This window comes from Pongo abelii, chromosome 5 (assembly GCF_028885655.2).
Source record: "Pongo abelii isolate AG06213 chromosome 5, NHGRI_mPonAbe1-v2.0_pri, whole genome shotgun sequence".
Lineage (NCBI taxonomy): Eukaryota > Metazoa > Chordata > Mammalia > Primates > Hominidae > Pongo > Pongo abelii.
Genome location: NC_071990.2, coordinates 109,364,461 through 109,381,732, shown reverse-complemented (window position 1 = coordinate 109,381,732; position 17,272 = coordinate 109,364,461). Strand labels below are relative to the sequence as shown.

Here is a 17,272-nt window from a genome sequence, read left to right as displayed (position 1 = left end):
ACTGACTAGAATCCACCACCTCTGGCATGTCATTGTTAATATTTCAATTACATACATTGATGTAACATTTCTTACAGTTTTCAAAAGACTTTCTCACATAATAACCTATTTGAGTCTCATAAATTACCTGCAAGAAAGGTGGAGTTAGGAAAATGCATCGCATTCTACAGATGACAAATGGAAATACCAAATCAAATGATTGATCCAGCACTGCAGAATGAAACCAAAATCGCAATCTAGTCTTTTCCAGATCAGGTTTTATTAGTCATCTGGTATCCCATATGTTCACCATTCCTAAAACAGAACTGATCAAAATGCTTCAAAGTAACAGTTATGGAATAAAGGAGCTTCACTTCTTCACAAAGAGAAAGAAGAGGGTTGCCAAAAAGAATACATGCTTAGTTAAATGAAATCAAAACTATATAAGGAATTCAGATTTCCAGTTTAAAATGTTTACCCAACTGCTGTGAGAAAAATGCACAATCAGGAAAAGCACTTTAATATTTCTAAAGGGCTGGATTAAAATTTCAGCTGTAAACTTCATTACTGTAATGAGATTTTTAATGCATATTTATTAAACATCCATTTAAATACTGTGTTCACAATTATTCATGAGTTATTTGTACATTTGTGCTGATTTTAACAAACTGTAAACAGTGGCCACTGACCAGAAATGTTCTCCTGCAATGACAGAAGCCCATGCTAAGGTCATAGGCAGCCCATTTTATGCTCTATTATGTTCTAATCATACCCAAAAGATAAATATTCAGCTGTTTTTTTGAAAACTGCAATGGTCATCAATGACCCAAAAAGTCAGACTTACCATTGACACTAAAGACCTATGTTTCATTCTGTGATGAATAAACAAAGTATAGAATAGAAGAAAATCAAATCTTAATTAAACTTTCTTTAGAAAAACAACATAAGCCATCATCAAGGAATGCATTGCAAGATGATTTACTTTATTTATAAAAGGCTTACTTAGGGGCTTTAAAAGGGTGCTTTCGATTTAAATAGAAAAATTATGAAAATTAAAACTAAATGCTTGGTGGTTATCATTCTTTTCCTTCAGAATCTAGTTAATCTTAAATGTGCCAATGTGTGTAACTTTACAAAAGGAAAAAAAATTGTACTTTAAATTTCATGATAACAAATCAGTAAAATAATGCCTAAAAATCTGAATAAAGCTATTCTGAAGTAATTGCAGGCATGGCCCAGCATACTGAGTAACTCCTTAATATTCACCCTGTTCACATACTATTTAATAAAGACATCTAAGGGATCTAATTTTTTTTCAAAAGATTTTTAAACCCATTCATTTGTTATGTTAGTTTAAATTTTATACACACACATATATAAATGAGAATTTCAAAATGGAATCTACAGGAGTTGCATTTAAATGATATTATGAAGAAATGGAGGAACAACTATAAAGAATTACATGTTCAGGCTTAAAAACTTGTTGAAAACTGCCACCTGGTCAAGAGTATGGATAGATAACATGTTTATAGAGTAGCTTCTGGGATGGGAACAATGATGAGAAGAAATAAGAAGGATAAGCAGGATGGTAAAAAGAGGTTATGAAAGAGATTCTGGAAATTAAAGTATCAGGTATCTCCAGGCAAGGAGTAGAAATGGTCCTCAACAGAGAACTTGGGCAAGGGAGGCAAAAGACAGCAGGAAGAGCTAGCATCCATAATGCTTTTAGGAGAGAAGATAGAGCTAGCACAACTGAAGTCTACTACTGGAGACTGGGGTTGGAGGATCACTTGAGCTCAAATTAGAGACCAGGCTGGGCATGTTGGCTCACGCCTGTAATCCTAACACTTTGGGAGGCCAAGGCAGGAGGACAGCTTGAGCCCAGGAGTTCCAGACCAGGGCAAGCAATATAGTGAGACTGTGTCTCTAATTTTAAAAAATAAAAAGGCCAGGCGTGGTGGCTCACGCCTGTAATCCCAACACTTTGGAAGGCTGAGACAGACAGATCACTTAAGATTAGGAGTTCAAGACCAGCCTGGCCACATGGCAAAACCCATCTCTACTAAAAATACAAAAATTAGCCGGGTGTGGCAGCTCACACCTGTAATCCCAGCTACTCAGGAGGCTGAAGCACAGGAATCACATGAACCTAGGAGGCGGAGGTTGCAGCGGGTGACAGAGCGAAACTCTGATTTCCAGAGTCAAGGAAACTTTTATTTTGAGCTATTGACAGCTTTTAACAATTAAGTAAAGTATACTCCTGTAAACAAAATTTGGAGCATAATTGTTTCTCTCTACCTGATTTCTCCAGAACTTGAAAACTATTAGTGAGTATCTTAACTTACAGCAATAGTTATTTGCATAAGTGCAATAAAAATCTGTTTTCATTTGTAACAGGGCACAATTGGAGAAACTGGTTATTTTACCAAGGTTTTGACTGGAGTGGTGTGCTTTCCTTTAAGTAATCAAACTTGACTTATAGAGCCAATAAAAGCTCCTTTGGAAACTGGCCTCGTATCTTGTCTACACAGTCCCTGCCCAGAGTTCCTGACCTGTAGTAAGTAAAGTACAGGCCCAGGAGCCCCAAGTTATCTTGCAACCTCAAGAGAAGAGGTATTTACTCAACTCATAGGTATTTGAGGGTACAAACCCATGGCTGGGCTTGGCTTTAAAAAAAAAAAAAAAAGTCTTATCTGAGATTCCTTCTATGGAACAGAGTTCCATCAAAGTCAATTTTAAAAGCCTATGTGAAAAATAATTATTTTTCCTGCAATTTATACAAATATCAGGCCAAGTATAACAAAGCAAATCAGTCTTACCATGATTTGTCTTTAGTAAAAATGGGAGACTGGAGAGAAAAATTATGTTTCAAGAACTGTGGTACCTGTTATTAAATTCTAGTCTCGGGCTGGGAGCGATGGCTCATGCCTGTAATCCCAGCACTTTGGGAGGCCCAGGCGGGCAGATCACCTGCAAGAGTTTGAGACCAGCCTGGCCAACATGGTGAAACCCCGTCTCTACTAAAAATACAAAAATTAGCAGGGCATGGTGGTGGGCACCTGAAATCCCAGCTACTCAGGAGGCTGAGGCAGGAGAGTCACTTGAACCCGGGAGACGGAGGTTGCAGTGAGCTGAAATCATGCCAATTGCACTCCAGCCTGGGCAACAGAACGAGATTCTGTCTCAAAAAAAAAAAAAAAAAAAATCTAGTCTCGTCAGTTGTTTCTAAGGTTTTTCCGCAATTTAGACTGACTCTGCTTATTCTTGTAAATCAATCAGTGATCTCTGGTTGCTACTCAGAAGAAACAAGAGGTATGGGTAATGTAAAAATCTGGATCAATATTCTAATTCTGGGCACATATTGGAATCAGCTAGCAACCCCATATCAGCTTGGTTCCAACAGTTGCCCAGTTCATGGAAAGCCTTCTAAGTTCATTTACTTGGGATAATTTTATTTATTTTACCTTACTGTTGTGGAATATATTGCTATTGTACTCTTCGTGAAGGAATGCAGGATAAGCTTACTCAATGTTCTCTTAAACTGAACAGTTATTAATCTTCCAGATATCACCTTTTGTCAGAACTCAAGAGTTATGAATGGCCCTTGCCATACCGACGCTTTCTGACTGAGCTCCTCTCTACCCTGAATACAAGAGACCCTAATAGTTAGGCAGGAATAGCATTGCCCCTATTCAGCCTGAAGAAGTTGCAGAAGATGGATCTTTGTTTCTATTCAACCCTTATTAAGGGTTCCCTTGTAAAAGGGAGTGGGGGAAATGTCAGAGGCATTTGAACTCGAGCAACTCTGTTTTGAATAAGGGCTGGGTAAAATAAGTCTGAGACTTGGTAGGCTGCATTCCCAGGAGGCTAAGGCATTATTAGTCACAGGATAAGATAGGAGGTTGGCACAAGATACAGGTCATAAAGACCTTGCTGATAAAACAACTTGCAGTAAAGAAGCCAGGCAAAACCAAGATGGCAATGAGAGTGACCTCTGGTTGGCCTTACTGCTATACTCCCACCAGCACCACAAAATCCTCCATTATCATAAAGATAATCAGTCTCAGGGATAGGCATGACATTCTTTTCTAATATAATAAATATTAACAAAAATCCAAGAAACATGAAATAAGTTCACATAAAGATATTCATCTAATTGGATAATAAAAAGTAAGTTCAGGCCAGGCGCGGTGGCTCACGCCTATAATCCCAGCACTTTGGGAGGCCAAGGCGGGCGGATCACAAGGTCAGGAGATAGAGACCATCCTGGCTAACACAGTGAAACCCCAACTCTACTAAAAATACAAAAAATTAGCCAGGCGTGATGGCATGCGCCTATTGTCCCAGCTACTCAGGAGGCTGAGGCAGGAGAATCGCTTGAACCTGGGAGGAGGCAGAGGTTGCAGTGAGCCGACATTGCTCCACTGCACTCCAGTCTGAATGACAGAGTGATATTCCGTCTCAAAAAAAAAAAAAAAAAAAAACTAAGTTCAAATGCTATAACCAATGAGTATTAAGGGAAACAGAAAGTAAGTCCAAAGACTATTTTCTTAACTAGTAATATGTACTACTAATAAATTGTACCTGGCAAGTAACATGTAAAAGAGAAACAAAATATGTATAAATAAATAAATAAACAAATAAATAAAAAATAAACTATACCAATTCATATGGCTGAGGAGGGTTAGTTCTACTCACATTAATACCTAATCAGGGGACGGGCCTGGTGGCTCACACCTGTAATCCCTGCACTTTGGGGGGCCAAGTTGGGCAGATCACCTGAGGTCAGGAGTTCCAGACTAGCCTGGCCAACGTGGCGAAACCCCGTCTCTATTAAAAATACAAAAAAATTAGCTGGGCAGTGGTGGCACATGCCTGTAGTCTCAGCTACTTAGGAAGCTGAGACAGGAGAATCGCCTGAACCCAGGAGGCAGAGGTTGCAGTGAGCCAAGATCGCACCATTGCACTCCAGCCTGGGCGACAAGAGTAAAACTCCATCTCAAAAAAAAAAAACAAAAAACCTCAGTAGGGAATAAACTCCTATGTATGTATACTAAAGAGATTGTGGAGTTAAATATGAATCATCATTTAATAGATGCACCTTTTTAAAAATATAATATTGTGATATCGTCAGCATAATAAAAAGAAATCACAAGACGTGATCCTCATATTACCTTGCTTCTATGAAATACATTGAATTTCTACGGCTAGCTTAAAGAAAATGGAATTTCGGTTATGCTAATTTTTAGGTTTTAGAAAACCTATAAACATTTCCCTCCCTGGCTTCTCTCCTAGTCTCCTAAGACCACTCTATGAGGCCCCTTCTTCTGCTCCCAAAATGTCAAGTTTCCTCAAGCACTAGCCCTTAGCTTTTTCTTTTTCTTTTCTTTTCTCTTCTTTTTTTAGAGACAGGGCCTCATTATGCTGCCCAGGCTTGTCTCAAACTCCTGGCCTCAAGCAATCCTCCTGCTTTGGCCTCATGAGTAGCTGGGATTTCAGGCACAAGCCACAGGCTCTTTTCATGCTACACGTATATTCCCAGGCTCATTCTTCTATTCTCATGGCTCCCAACACCTCATATTTTCTTTCTTAGTCTCAGATCCCCAAATGTCCTACAACTAACTAGACTTATCTACCTGGAACTATAATAAATCCCTCAAATTTAACAAGCCCCAAATTGAATCTCCCTCTAAAATCCTTTGGCCCTATCATTTTGTTTCATTTTTGTTTTGTTTCTTTTGATTAAATTGCCCAAACTCAGAAACCTAAATTGCTTTTTTATTGTTTTACTTTTTACTTATTATGTCATTATTTCACCTGCAATAGGAAACCTAAATTTACCTTCACTCCTCCCTTTCCTTGTCTCCTCCAAGTATGGCCAAGTATGTTAATTTTTTTTTTTTCTTTCTTTTTTGAGATGGAGTCTTGCTCTGTTCCCCAGGCTGGAGCGCAGTGGTATGATCTTGGCTCACTGCAACCTCTGCCTCCTGGGTTCAAGCGATTCTCCTGCCTCAGCCTCCCAAGTAGCTGGGATTACAGGCAAGCACCACCACGCCCAGCTAATTTTTGTATTTTTAGTAGAGATGAGGTTTCACCATGTTGGCCAGGCTGGTCTCAAACTCCTGACCTCAGGTGATCCGCCAGCCTTAGCCTCCCAAAGTGCTGGGATTACAGGCATGAGCCACTGGGCCTGGCCAAGTATGTTAATTCTAACAAAGAAGTGTCTCTGAATTCCCTCCCTCAGCTGCCCTGCTCTCCTTCACCAGAGCAGTAATTCAGCCCCTTAGCCACTCCCTAACACTCTATCTACTTCAACTTCCTCCTAAATAATCACCCAGCTTCCAGTATTCTCCCACCCAGGCATTTCTGAGTTGTTTTTCAGGTGGCCACAAGAACAATCATGCTAAAACAGATCTGATCACTTCTATTCCTGAGAAACTTCCACTAGTGTCCCACTGAGCTTAGACATCTTAATATACTGTAAGAGACTCTTCTCAACCACATCAGCTCACCTTTACAGCTTCATCTCTAGCTGCTCTCTCAGAGACCATAAACCAAAAAGGGCCATGTACAGCTCACATCCACACTTTTGCTAAAAATAAAAAATCTGGCCAGGCACAGTGGCTCACGCCTGTAATACCAACACTTTGGGAGGACGAGATGGGTGGATCACCTGAGGTCAGGAGTTCGAGACCAGCCTGACTAACATGTTGAAATCCCCTCTCTACTAAAAATATGAAAATTAGTTGGGTATGGTGGCGGGCGCCTGTAATTCCAGCTACTCAGGAGGCTGAGGCAGGAAAATCGCTTGAACCCAGGAGGCAGAGGTTGCAGTGAGTAGAGATCACACCATTGCACTACAGCCTGGGCGACAGAGCGAGACTCTGTCTAAAAAAAAAAAAAAACTTCCCCTCTCCAAGCAGAGCTGCTTCCTCCTCTGTAGTCTTATAACACTTCAAACAGGCTTAGATCATGGTACAATATGTTATTAATGTTCACCGTTACATTAAAAAGCTAGTACAAATAGCAGTTAAGTTTGTGACTCTGAAGCAAGAACGCCTGGGTTTAAAATCCAAGTTGGGTGACCATCCTTGTTTATTCATCTATAAAATAAAGATAATTTTTATAGGGTTTTATGAAGATTAAATTACAAAACAGAAACTGCTAGCAAAGTGCCTAGAACACAGAAGGGGCTCATCAAATGCTGGCTACCATAATTCCATCTGCCTCTCAAGACTATGGGCTATTCAAGGGCTAGAACTCAGTTTCATTCACTTTTCCTTTTTTTTTTGAGACAGGGTCTCACTCTGTCACCCAGCCTGCAATGCAGTGACGCCATCTCTCTCAGCTCACTGCAGCCTCGACTTCCTGGGCTCAAGTGATCCTCCCACCTCAGCCTCCCAAGTAGCTGGGACTACAGGTGTGCACCACCACACCCTTCTAAGTTTTGTATTTTTTATAGAGAGGGGGTTTTGCCATGTTGCCCAGGCTGGTCTCAAACTCCTGAGCTCAAGTGATCCTACCCCCTCAGGCTTCCAAAGTGCCGGGATTACAGGTGTGAGCCACCACACCCAGCCACATTACACTGTACTAAATAGTAGACTTCAAAAGATGAAAAATGAAGATAAAATAGAAATGTACCCCCCCAAAAAAACAGGAAAGGGATAGAAAATCGATTTGTAAATCAGACTCTGAATACTGAACAAAATTTCAACTAAAATTTTCCTTTTATTTAAAGATGGGGGCAGGGCACCGTGGCTCACGCCTGTAATCCCAGCATTTTGGGGGGCCGAGGCTCCGGATCACCTGAGGTCAGGAGTTTGAGACCAGCCTGCCCAACATGGTGAAACCCCATCTCTACTAAAAATACAAAAACTAGCCAGGCGTGGTGGTGGGCACCTGTGATCTCAGCTACTAGGGAGGCTGAGGCAGGGAGAATTGCTTGAATCTGGGAGGTAGAGGTTGCAGTGAGCCGAGATCGTGCCATTGCACTCCAGTCTGGGAGACAGAGCAAGGCTCCATCTCAAAAAAATAAATAAATAAACAAAATAAAAATAAAGAGGGGAAGGGAGCATCCTTAGATACAATTAAATGGACCTCTAACCTAACTGCATTTTCATCAAATCTTCACACCCAGAATTGGCTAAATTTTGTGTATTGGAGAAAGTATGAGTATAGATTAATAGCACAGCCTTTACTTGAATCCAGAAGTTCTGACACTTACTAGCCATGTATCTTCAGCAACCTTGGATTCATGATCTCCAAAATGAGGATAATGAGGAATAATAAGATAATGTATGTAGAAAGTACTTAGTATATTGTATGACACAGAATAAGCATTCAGTGAATTTTATATGTTATAATGATGCTCCTTGAATCTTTAATGTTCATAAATCATGGTATATACATAGAATGGAATACTATTTTTAAAACTTAAAACACGAGGCAGTTCTATTCATATGAAATTGATATGGTATTGATATGGAATGATCTCCAAGCTACTAAATTTAAAAAGAAATTAACAATTAACAGAATTAACTGCTGTATACACAAAACAATGTATACAGCATGTTACTACTTCTATTTTTTTAATACGGTTATCTATATATGTATATGCTTGTACATACACAGAATGTATCTGGAAGAATACATAAGAAACCAGTATCACAGATTGCCTCCGAGGAGGAAAACTAAGCAGCTAAGGGATAGGGATAGAAAAAAGCCTTACATTTTGCCATATTCTTTCTTGCACCTGTTGAAATTTATAGCATTTGCTTTTATTGACTACCAAAAATGAAAAATAAAATTTATATTATAATCCACAGCTTACACTACCAGAATATTCCATTATATCTTTATTTATTTATTTACTTTTAACGACTACTCCAGCAGATCACGGCTAACCCCTAGGCTGTGTGTGGAGCCTATTCCATTATACTAAGTGCATTATGCTAATCTTTGGAGAAAAACGTAAGGTGACCTAATCAAAGTTCTAGTATTAATTTCAACTGCATTGATGATAAGGGTCAAAGATTGTCATATTTTTAGCTAAATTAATAAATAAGAATCTATTTATTAAGGTATATACTTTATTAAGGTCTATCAGTCTACTAAGGTATATTACAGGGGTTGCTTCGATTTGAGAAAAAGGAAAACGAGTATGTGGATGAGGGAGACAATGAGAATAATTTCATTCATTCATTCATTCAAAAATCATATTTGCACATCAAGTACCAATCATTGCGCTAAGTGCTTAGGAAACAATGACACAATGTCCTTGCCTTTGAAAAACGTGCAGTTTAGTGCGAATATATGAATAGAGCAGTAAAACTGGCACTCTTGACTTGGTTACTCAGAATATACATTCATTCATTCATTCATGAACATATAACTGAATGAAGGAAGCCAAGGAGAAAGAAAGCCCGGTGACAAAATAATTCCACTGAAGCCTCTAGTGACTTGAAAACACCACCAAGAATCGATTCCTCAATCTGAGAATGTGTGTGGACCTTCCTTCCTAGAATCACGAGAGACATCAGGGCCTGCAAGAGGTCCCAGGTGCGGCTCTTCCTCCAGTGCCCGTCAGTCACCAGCCCCGAGAGCGTGGAAAACGCAGAGGGTAGGGGTCCCCAGGCCCCCAGGCCCCCAGGCCCCAACCGCACACCTGCATCACTTCAAGCCAGGCACTCCCACTAGGCTCAGCTCTCTAAATGTCCCGAAGGGAACAAACTCTGAGTCGACCTCTGACCCTCAAAATGAAAGTCACTCAGGGTCATTTCCCTCAGTGCTCAGGGCTCATTCACAGACAGTATAAAAGGTCAAGAGAAATAGAAACTCCTCTCGAGGAGCCCTCAGCTTCGTGAAAGCAGGAGACACCTGGGGTAGATCGGACAAGGAGGGTAACCCCAGAGGCTTCTCTAGTCATACGCAGTCGGCTCGGACTACTCATGGCACAGTCACTGACCTTTCCAAAGGGGCTTCCCAGGGGCGGTGGCCAGAGGAGCGAGAGCGGCGGCCCAGGCCCCGCACCCAACACATCTCCCTCTCAGCGGGCTCTGTGCTAAGGCGCGCAGGGTAACCAAGAGCGACCAGGAGGCCGCCATCTTGAACTCCGTACGAGGAGAGGAAGAGGAAAACTTTATTGAAACCCAGAAAAGAGACGGTAGCAAAGTCAAATCCCGCCGTGCACGCTAAAGGCTCCACCCGAGAGAACCAAGGGATCAGTTAGGGAACGTGACCTCCACTAGCCACATGGGCGGGCTGCACTCCCGTGCCCTCCCGTCCTTCCGGACGCTGCCAGCCGGGACTACGACTCCCAGCATGCAGTGGGGCGGGGCGGAACGGAACGGGCAGCTCCAGTCTGGGCAGTGGGAGGGAGGGCGATTCTCCGCCCGGCGCTGGCGGCCGGCCGAGGAACCCGAAGTTTTCAAGGAATTGGGAAGTGATTATGACGGGTAGGCAGGTAACCACTCTTGAGCCTTTTAAGTTAGCTCACATGACCGAGATTCCGAAACCTGAATAAAATGGAGGTGACCCAATGGGCCGTCGGGTTTTAACGGAAGAGTGATGTCACTTCGTCACACCTCCCTAAATGGTAGGCCCATTTTTTATTTTACCTCCAGCGTCCAACTCATCTTTGACGAGTACCTGAAATGTGCGCCTACCGCTTTCCCTTTTCGTATTTGAATAACATAAATGGTACGCACTCAAATGTTTTGAAAGAATGTATAAGAGGCATGGGAAAGCCAAGGGCCTAAGAAGGACTGTTGGTGGACGGAGAAGTCATGGGACAGTGTATCCGAAGGGTAACTTCTCGTTGATCAGCCCTAATTTGATTAAACAATAAATGCTTTGACATACTATAATAAGCGAATTAGGAGTACAAATTGCTGTCCAGAAGAGGCTGGCAATCCAGTAAGCGAGATGAATTCCAGAAAAGATAATACAGGCTGGGCTAGGTAGCTCATGCTTGGAAGGCCCAGGCCGGAGAATCGCTTAAGCCCAGGAGTTTGAGACCAGTCTGGGCAACATAGCGAGATCCTGTCTCTGCAAAAAATACAAAAATTAACTGGGCATGGTGGCCTGCGCCCTGTAGTCCTAGTTACTAGGGAGGCCAAGGTGGGGTTGCGTCCAGGAGGTGGAGGCTGCAGTGAGCTGGGATTGTGCCACTGCACTCCTGCCTGGGAGACAGAGTGAGTCCCTGTCTCAAAAAAAAAACAAAAAAAGAAAGGAGAAGGCCCGGCGCGGTGGCTCACGCCTGTAATCCTAGCACTTTAGGAGGCTGAGGCAGGCGTATCACCTGAGGTCAGGAGTTCAAGACCAGCCTAGCCAACATGGTGAAACCCCGTCTCTACTAAAACACAAAAATTAGCTGGCATGATGACGGGTGCCTGTAATCCCAGCTACTTAGGAGGCGGAGGCAGGGAGAATCGCTTGAATCCGGGAGAGGGTGTCTGCAGTGAGTCGAGATCGTGCCACTGCACTCCAGCCTGGGCGGCTGAGCAAGACTCTGTCCCAAAAAAAGAAAAAAAGAAAAAGGAAAGAGAAGAGGAGGGGAGGGGAAAGGGGAGGGGAAGGGGAAGGGGGAGGGGAAGGGGAAGGGGGAGGGGAAGGGGAAGGGGGAGGGGGAGAGGAGGGGGAGAGGAGAAAAGGGGAAGGGGGAGGGGAGGGGAAGGGGAGGGGAAGGGAAGGGGAAGGGGGAAGGGGGGAAGGAGGAGGGGAAGGGGGAGGGGAGGGGGAGAGGAGAAAAGGGGAAGGGGGAAGGGAGGGGAAGGGGGAAGGGAAGAGGGGGAAGTAAGGTGAAGGGGAGGGGAAGGGGGGGAAGGGGAGGGGAGGGGAGGGGGAGGGGAGGGGGAGGGGGGAGGAGAGGGGGAGGGGGGAGGAGAGGGGGAGGGGGGAGGGGAGGGGAAGGGGGAGGGGTAGAGGAGAGAAGGGGAGGGGAAGGGGGAGGGGAAGGGGGAAAGGGGAGGGAATAAAATAAAAAGATTTTTTAAATAAATTTTTTAAAAAATAAAGATAATTCAGTGTTGTGGAATCAATGAAAGAGCAGTTTGGCTGGTAAATCAAAAAGGCCTTCTAAAAGCTCAACTTTTTTTTTTTTTTTTTTTAAAGAGAAGTGGCCTCACTATGTTGCCCAGGCCCAAGTGCTGTGGCTATTCACAGACTCCATCATTGTGCACAGTAGCCTTGAACACCTGAACTTACATGATCCTCCTGCTTCAGCCTCCCCAGTAGCTGGGACTACAGGTCCCAACCACCATCCCAAGCTTTAAAGCTTTTTTTTTTAATTTTTAAAAACATGAAATACTTCACGAATTTGTGTGTCAGCCTTGCGCAGAGATCATGCTAATCTCTGTATCGTTCCAATTTTAGTATATGTGCTGCCAAAGCAAGCATTACAAGCTTAACTTTTAAGAGATAAAGACCTTCCAAGAACAGCAATAGAGTGAAGTCAGGCAGGCAAGAAAGTCTGGAGTATAGGAAGAAGAAAGTTCAGTTGTGTGAAAACAAATGAAAAGACTACACTAAGAAGAATTCTAGGAAGTCAGACAGTTGGTCCACACTAGAAGAGGGATTCCAAAGAAACAAGAAAGAGAAAGTGTAGCATGGCATAATAATTTAGAGATGTCTCTACCAACTTGGTCAAATCATTTATAGAAAAAATTATTTTGATTGTATCTGTCAAAATAAGCCAATTTACACGTACTATTTATCTTCTATCTGTAATTTCACTGCCTGACATGACAAACTGTTCTTCATACTATGGTGATTTTTCTTTTTATTTTGTTGCTAATTTTTGGTGTGATACTTTGTGAAAGACCTTTTGAAAAATCTGATTGTTTCTCCCTTGACTTGCATATGTATTTATCACACTCAAAAGACTTTCAGAGAGTATTTAGATTTCATTATGTTTGCTCCGAAAAATCACTTGCCTTGGCCAATGAAATTGTCCTTTATTAGAAATTCCAACAGCTTAATAATTATGGAGGTAATAATATAAGCACTCATGGATAATTTGATGCCAAAGAAGACCTACAGGAAATTTTCACATGGTTGTGCAAGTAGAAACATAAGAAATTAACTTTATTTTGTACAAATGTAAGCTAATTTAGAGGGAAATAACTTAGATTAACTTAATAACTTAGATTGTAATTGATGTATTCAATTATATTATAATTGATGTAGTCAAGAGAATGACCAGAAGACTAAGTAGCCATTGTAAACCATTTTATTAAAACATTAATCCTGCTGTTCCTGCAATTCCTAAAACAAATTAAACAAAATAATTAGCCTGAAAAAATTTTTTAACATTGTCAGGAAAGCTATTTGAAATAAGTCATAAAATTATGAGGTATTTTCTTGTCCTTATTTAAAAAATCTTCCTAGAGAAAATGGCAAGTAGCTCTGGCATCTAATATTAAGGATAAAACCAAATTAAAATAGTCTAGAGAAGGACAAATACAATGAAAGAAATGAGGAAATAAGAAAGAAAATGGTCAATAGAAAACTGAGTTTTCTCCTGAGTCAGGAGATATATTTGAGCTCTGATTTTGTCACTAATTCAAGCTCTCTCTGTTCTTCTTTTTCCTTTTTTCTTTTTTTTTTTTTTTGAGACAGGGTCTTTCTCTGCCGCCCAGGCTGGAGTGCAATGGTGGGATCTTGGCTCACTGCAGCCTTGCCCTCTCTGGCTTAAGAGGGCAATCCTCCCACCTCAGTGTCCCGAGTAGCTAGGGCCACAGGCATGTGCCACCATGCCCGGCTAAAATTTTTACATTTTTCCTAGAGACAGGGCCTCCCTATATTCCCCAGGCCCCTCAAGTGTTCCTCACGCCTCAGCCTCCCAATATACCGAGGATACAGGCTTGAGCCACCACGCCCAGCCTGTTTTTCTTATCTATAAAATTAGGGTGGTTTCTGTGTCGGCTACCTCACAGGTTTTGTGAGAATTAAATGAGATAATATATACAGTATACACAAACTGTTAATCAGAAATGATTGTAAATAGGAATTGAGAAGAATAATGTCAAAGCCTAAAATAAGGAACAGGCCCGGCACCATGGCTCATGCCTATAATTCCAGCACTTTGGGAGGCCAAGGTGGGAGCATCACTTGAGGCCAGCCAGCCTGAGAAACATAGCGAGACCCCATCTCTATCTATTGATTGATTGATTGATTGAGACAGGGTTTCACTCTGTCACCCAGGCTGGAGTACAGTGGCATGATCTCGGCTCACTGCAGCCTCTGCCTTCCAGGCTCAGGTGATCCTCCCACCCCAGCCTCCCTAGTAGCTGGGACTATAGGTGCATGCCATCATGCCCGGCTAATTGTTTTAGTATTATTAGAGAGGATTTTGCCATGTTGCCCAGGCTGGTCTCAAACTCCTGGGCTCAAGCGATCCGCCTGCCTTGGCCTCCCAAGGTGCTGGCATTACAGGTATGAACCACCTTGCCTGGCCAACATTTTTTTTAATAAAATAAAATAAGGGTATGCCTAGGACAACATAGATTCATGATATCCAAGAATCGTAGAAATAAGGAATGCACTCTAAGCTTGAAAACGGTGGAAAAAAAATTTTTTTGAGGCAGGGTCTCACTCTTGCCCAGGCTGGAGTGCGGTGGCATGATCTCAGCTCACTGCAGCCTCTGCTTCCTGGGCTCAAAAAATCCTCCCACCTCAGCCTCCTGAGTAGCTGAAACTGCAGGCATGCCCCATGCACTCACCTAATTTTTTGTAGGGATGGGCTTTCACTATGTTGCCCAGGCTAGTCTCAAACTCCTGGACTCAAGCAATTAGCCTGCTTCAACCTCCCAAAGTCCTGGGATTACAGGTGTGAGCCACTGTGCCCAGCAGAAATTTTTAAGTAGAAGAAAGTGCTACAGAACGTCAAGTAGCAAATTCATGAAACTCATTAAAGGCAAAAGAAAAATATTTTTCAAGTAGGATCTAAGTAAATGAGATGGTAATCCATAATAAATATGGGTGATGGGGATTTTCCATTTCCAGGTTCATGAGGTTGCCATTTTAGAGGATGCCATTGGGCCATTGACAGAGACAGACTGCAGATGGAATAGGCCATTGGCATGAAGCAGCCAAAATACCATTTCACCATTTCCTCATACTCTTTTTTTTTTTCTTTTTCTTTTTTTTTTTTTTTTTTTTGAGACAGAGTCCCACTCTGTCGCCCAGGCTGGAGTGCAGTGGTGCGATCTCGGCTCACTGCAAGCTCCGCCTCCTGGGTTCACGCCATTCTCCTGCCTCAGCCTCCAGAGTAGCTGGGACTACAGGTGCCTGTCACCACGCCTGGCTAATTTTTTGTGTTTTTAGTAGAGACAGGGTTTCACCGTGTTAGCCAGGATGGTCTCGATCTCCTGACCTTGTGATCCACCTGCCCCAGCCTCCCAAAGTGCTGGGATTACAGGTGTGAGCCACCGCACCCGGCCTTCCTCATACTCTTGTTGTTCCTCTTCTTGTAGCCACCAACCTAGGGAGGAAAGGACCTAGTAATTGATTCCCACTTCCACCACTTCGTCTGTAGCCTTCTTCATCTCAGTAGATGGCAACACTGGCCTTCCAGTAGGTCAAACCATTTATCACAGACATCATCCTCTGCTTTCACCATTCACTCTCACCTTACACCCAGTCCTTCAGTGAATTTTGTTGGCTTCATCTTCAAAATTTTCCAGAATTCCATCATGTTTCACTGCCAGTACTGCTACCACCAACCCTGATCCAAGTCACTATCATCTCCCTCCTGGATTATTGCAGTTGCCTTGTCACTGGTCTCCTTGCTTTCACTCTCTACCCCTACAGTTTGTTCTCCACACAGGGGAATTGTCTTTGCAAAAATTATAACTGTGAGAAAATTATGACAGTGAAAGAGATCTGACCGACTTGATCTTGCTTCTAACCTCCAAGCTGTCCTTGTTCATTTCTGGGTATAGGCTGAACTAACTTTGGGAGGAATTTAGTTTATAGTTTAACTTTGAAAGATGATAGCCCTTTTCCAAAACAAAACCTTTTCTTGCCTGGGGACCAGACTGCTTTTGTAGGACTAACAGATTAGCTACAAGATTAGAAATTATGGTTTAGGAGTCATGCAGCTAGAGGCCACAAGATCTAAACCTCCCCAATTGCTCCTAGGGATAACATCACTTGTAAAACCTAAGATTGATGCTGGAGATATTTTTCAGACCCTGATGGATTAGCTGGTGCCACCCAGATCAATCAACTGGCTCATCTAGTCTTGTGGTCCCCACCCAGGAACTGACTCAGCACAAGAGGACAGCTTTGACTCCCTTTGATTTCATTTCCAGCCTGATCAATCAGCACTCCTGACTCCCTGGCCCCCGGTCCACCAAATTATCCTTAACCCCAGTCTCTGAATTTTCAGGGAAACTGATGTAAGTGCTAATAAATCAATCAGCACTCCTGACTCCCTGGCCCCCTATCTACCAAATTATCCTTAACCCTAGTCTCTGAATTTTCAGGGAGACTGATTTGAGTAACAATAAAACTCTGGTCTCCTGTTCAACTGGCTCTGCATGAATTAAACTCTTTCTCTAATGGCAATTCCCCTGTCTCGATAAATTGACTCTATCTGGGCAGCGGGCAAAATGAAACCATTGGGCAGTTACAAGAGCCATATATATTTTCTAAAATTCTAAGTTGCATCATTACTTTCCTGTGTTTAATACCTACTAGTGGCTTACCCTGCCACTCAGTTATCAAAACAGCCTATGAGGTCTCATGATGAGGGTCCCAACTACCTCTTTGATCTCATCTCAGGCCATTCTCCTGCCCCATCTCTGTCCATGCACGTTGGCTTTCTTGCTGTTCCTGGAACTCACCAAGCCGGCTTCTCACTCCTGAAGCTTCAGCATGTCCTGTTCCTTCTGCCTGGGATGCTCTGCTCCAAAATATCTACTTGGCTCACTTCCTCTTGTCTTTACTTCCTTATGACACCTTCTTAGTTAAGGCCTTTCCTAACTACTATCTATATGAAATTACAATCTTGCCCAGCACTCCTTTTCTTTCTTCCCAGCTTTATTTTCTCCACAGCAGTTACTACCATCTAGCATAATATGTACTTTACTAATTTATTAGCTTATTATCTGCTCTTACTACTCTTCCTAGAATCTAAGCTCCCTATGGCAGGGATTTATGTCTGTTTTGTTCACTGCCATATCGCCAGGGCCTATAGCAGTACCTAGGTTATAAGGAACTCAAATGTTTGTTAAATGACTAAATGAGTAGTCTTAATATAAAATTTATTTTCTGTCTGCAAAAAGAAAAG

General features: G+C 42.4%; 1 protein-coding gene and 1 pseudogene across 3 annotated transcripts in view; both read right to left on the bottom strand.

The window, feature by feature from the left end:
* The window catches only part of AFG1L (AFG1 like ATPase), a 242,231-nt gene extending 231,959 nt beyond the window's left edge, over positions 1-10,272 (bottom strand). Inside the window, exon 1 of one of the 3 annotated variants that reach the window (XM_054557955.2) lies at positions 9,944-10,272. In XM_054557955.2, coding sequence (XP_054413930.2) covers positions 9,944-10,082 — 139 coding nt within the window. In that variant the 5' untranslated portion in view covers positions 10,083-10,272. The remainder of the gene's footprint in view (positions 1-9,943) is intronic. The other 2 variants (XM_054557953.2, XM_024248591.3) reach the window with 2 other exon arrangements.
* Positions 10,273-12,271: 1,999 nt separating this feature from the next.
* On the bottom strand, positions 12,272-12,371 carry LOC112133966 (U6 spliceosomal RNA; annotated as a pseudogene).
* Positions 12,372-17,272: the final 4,901 nt, after the last annotated feature.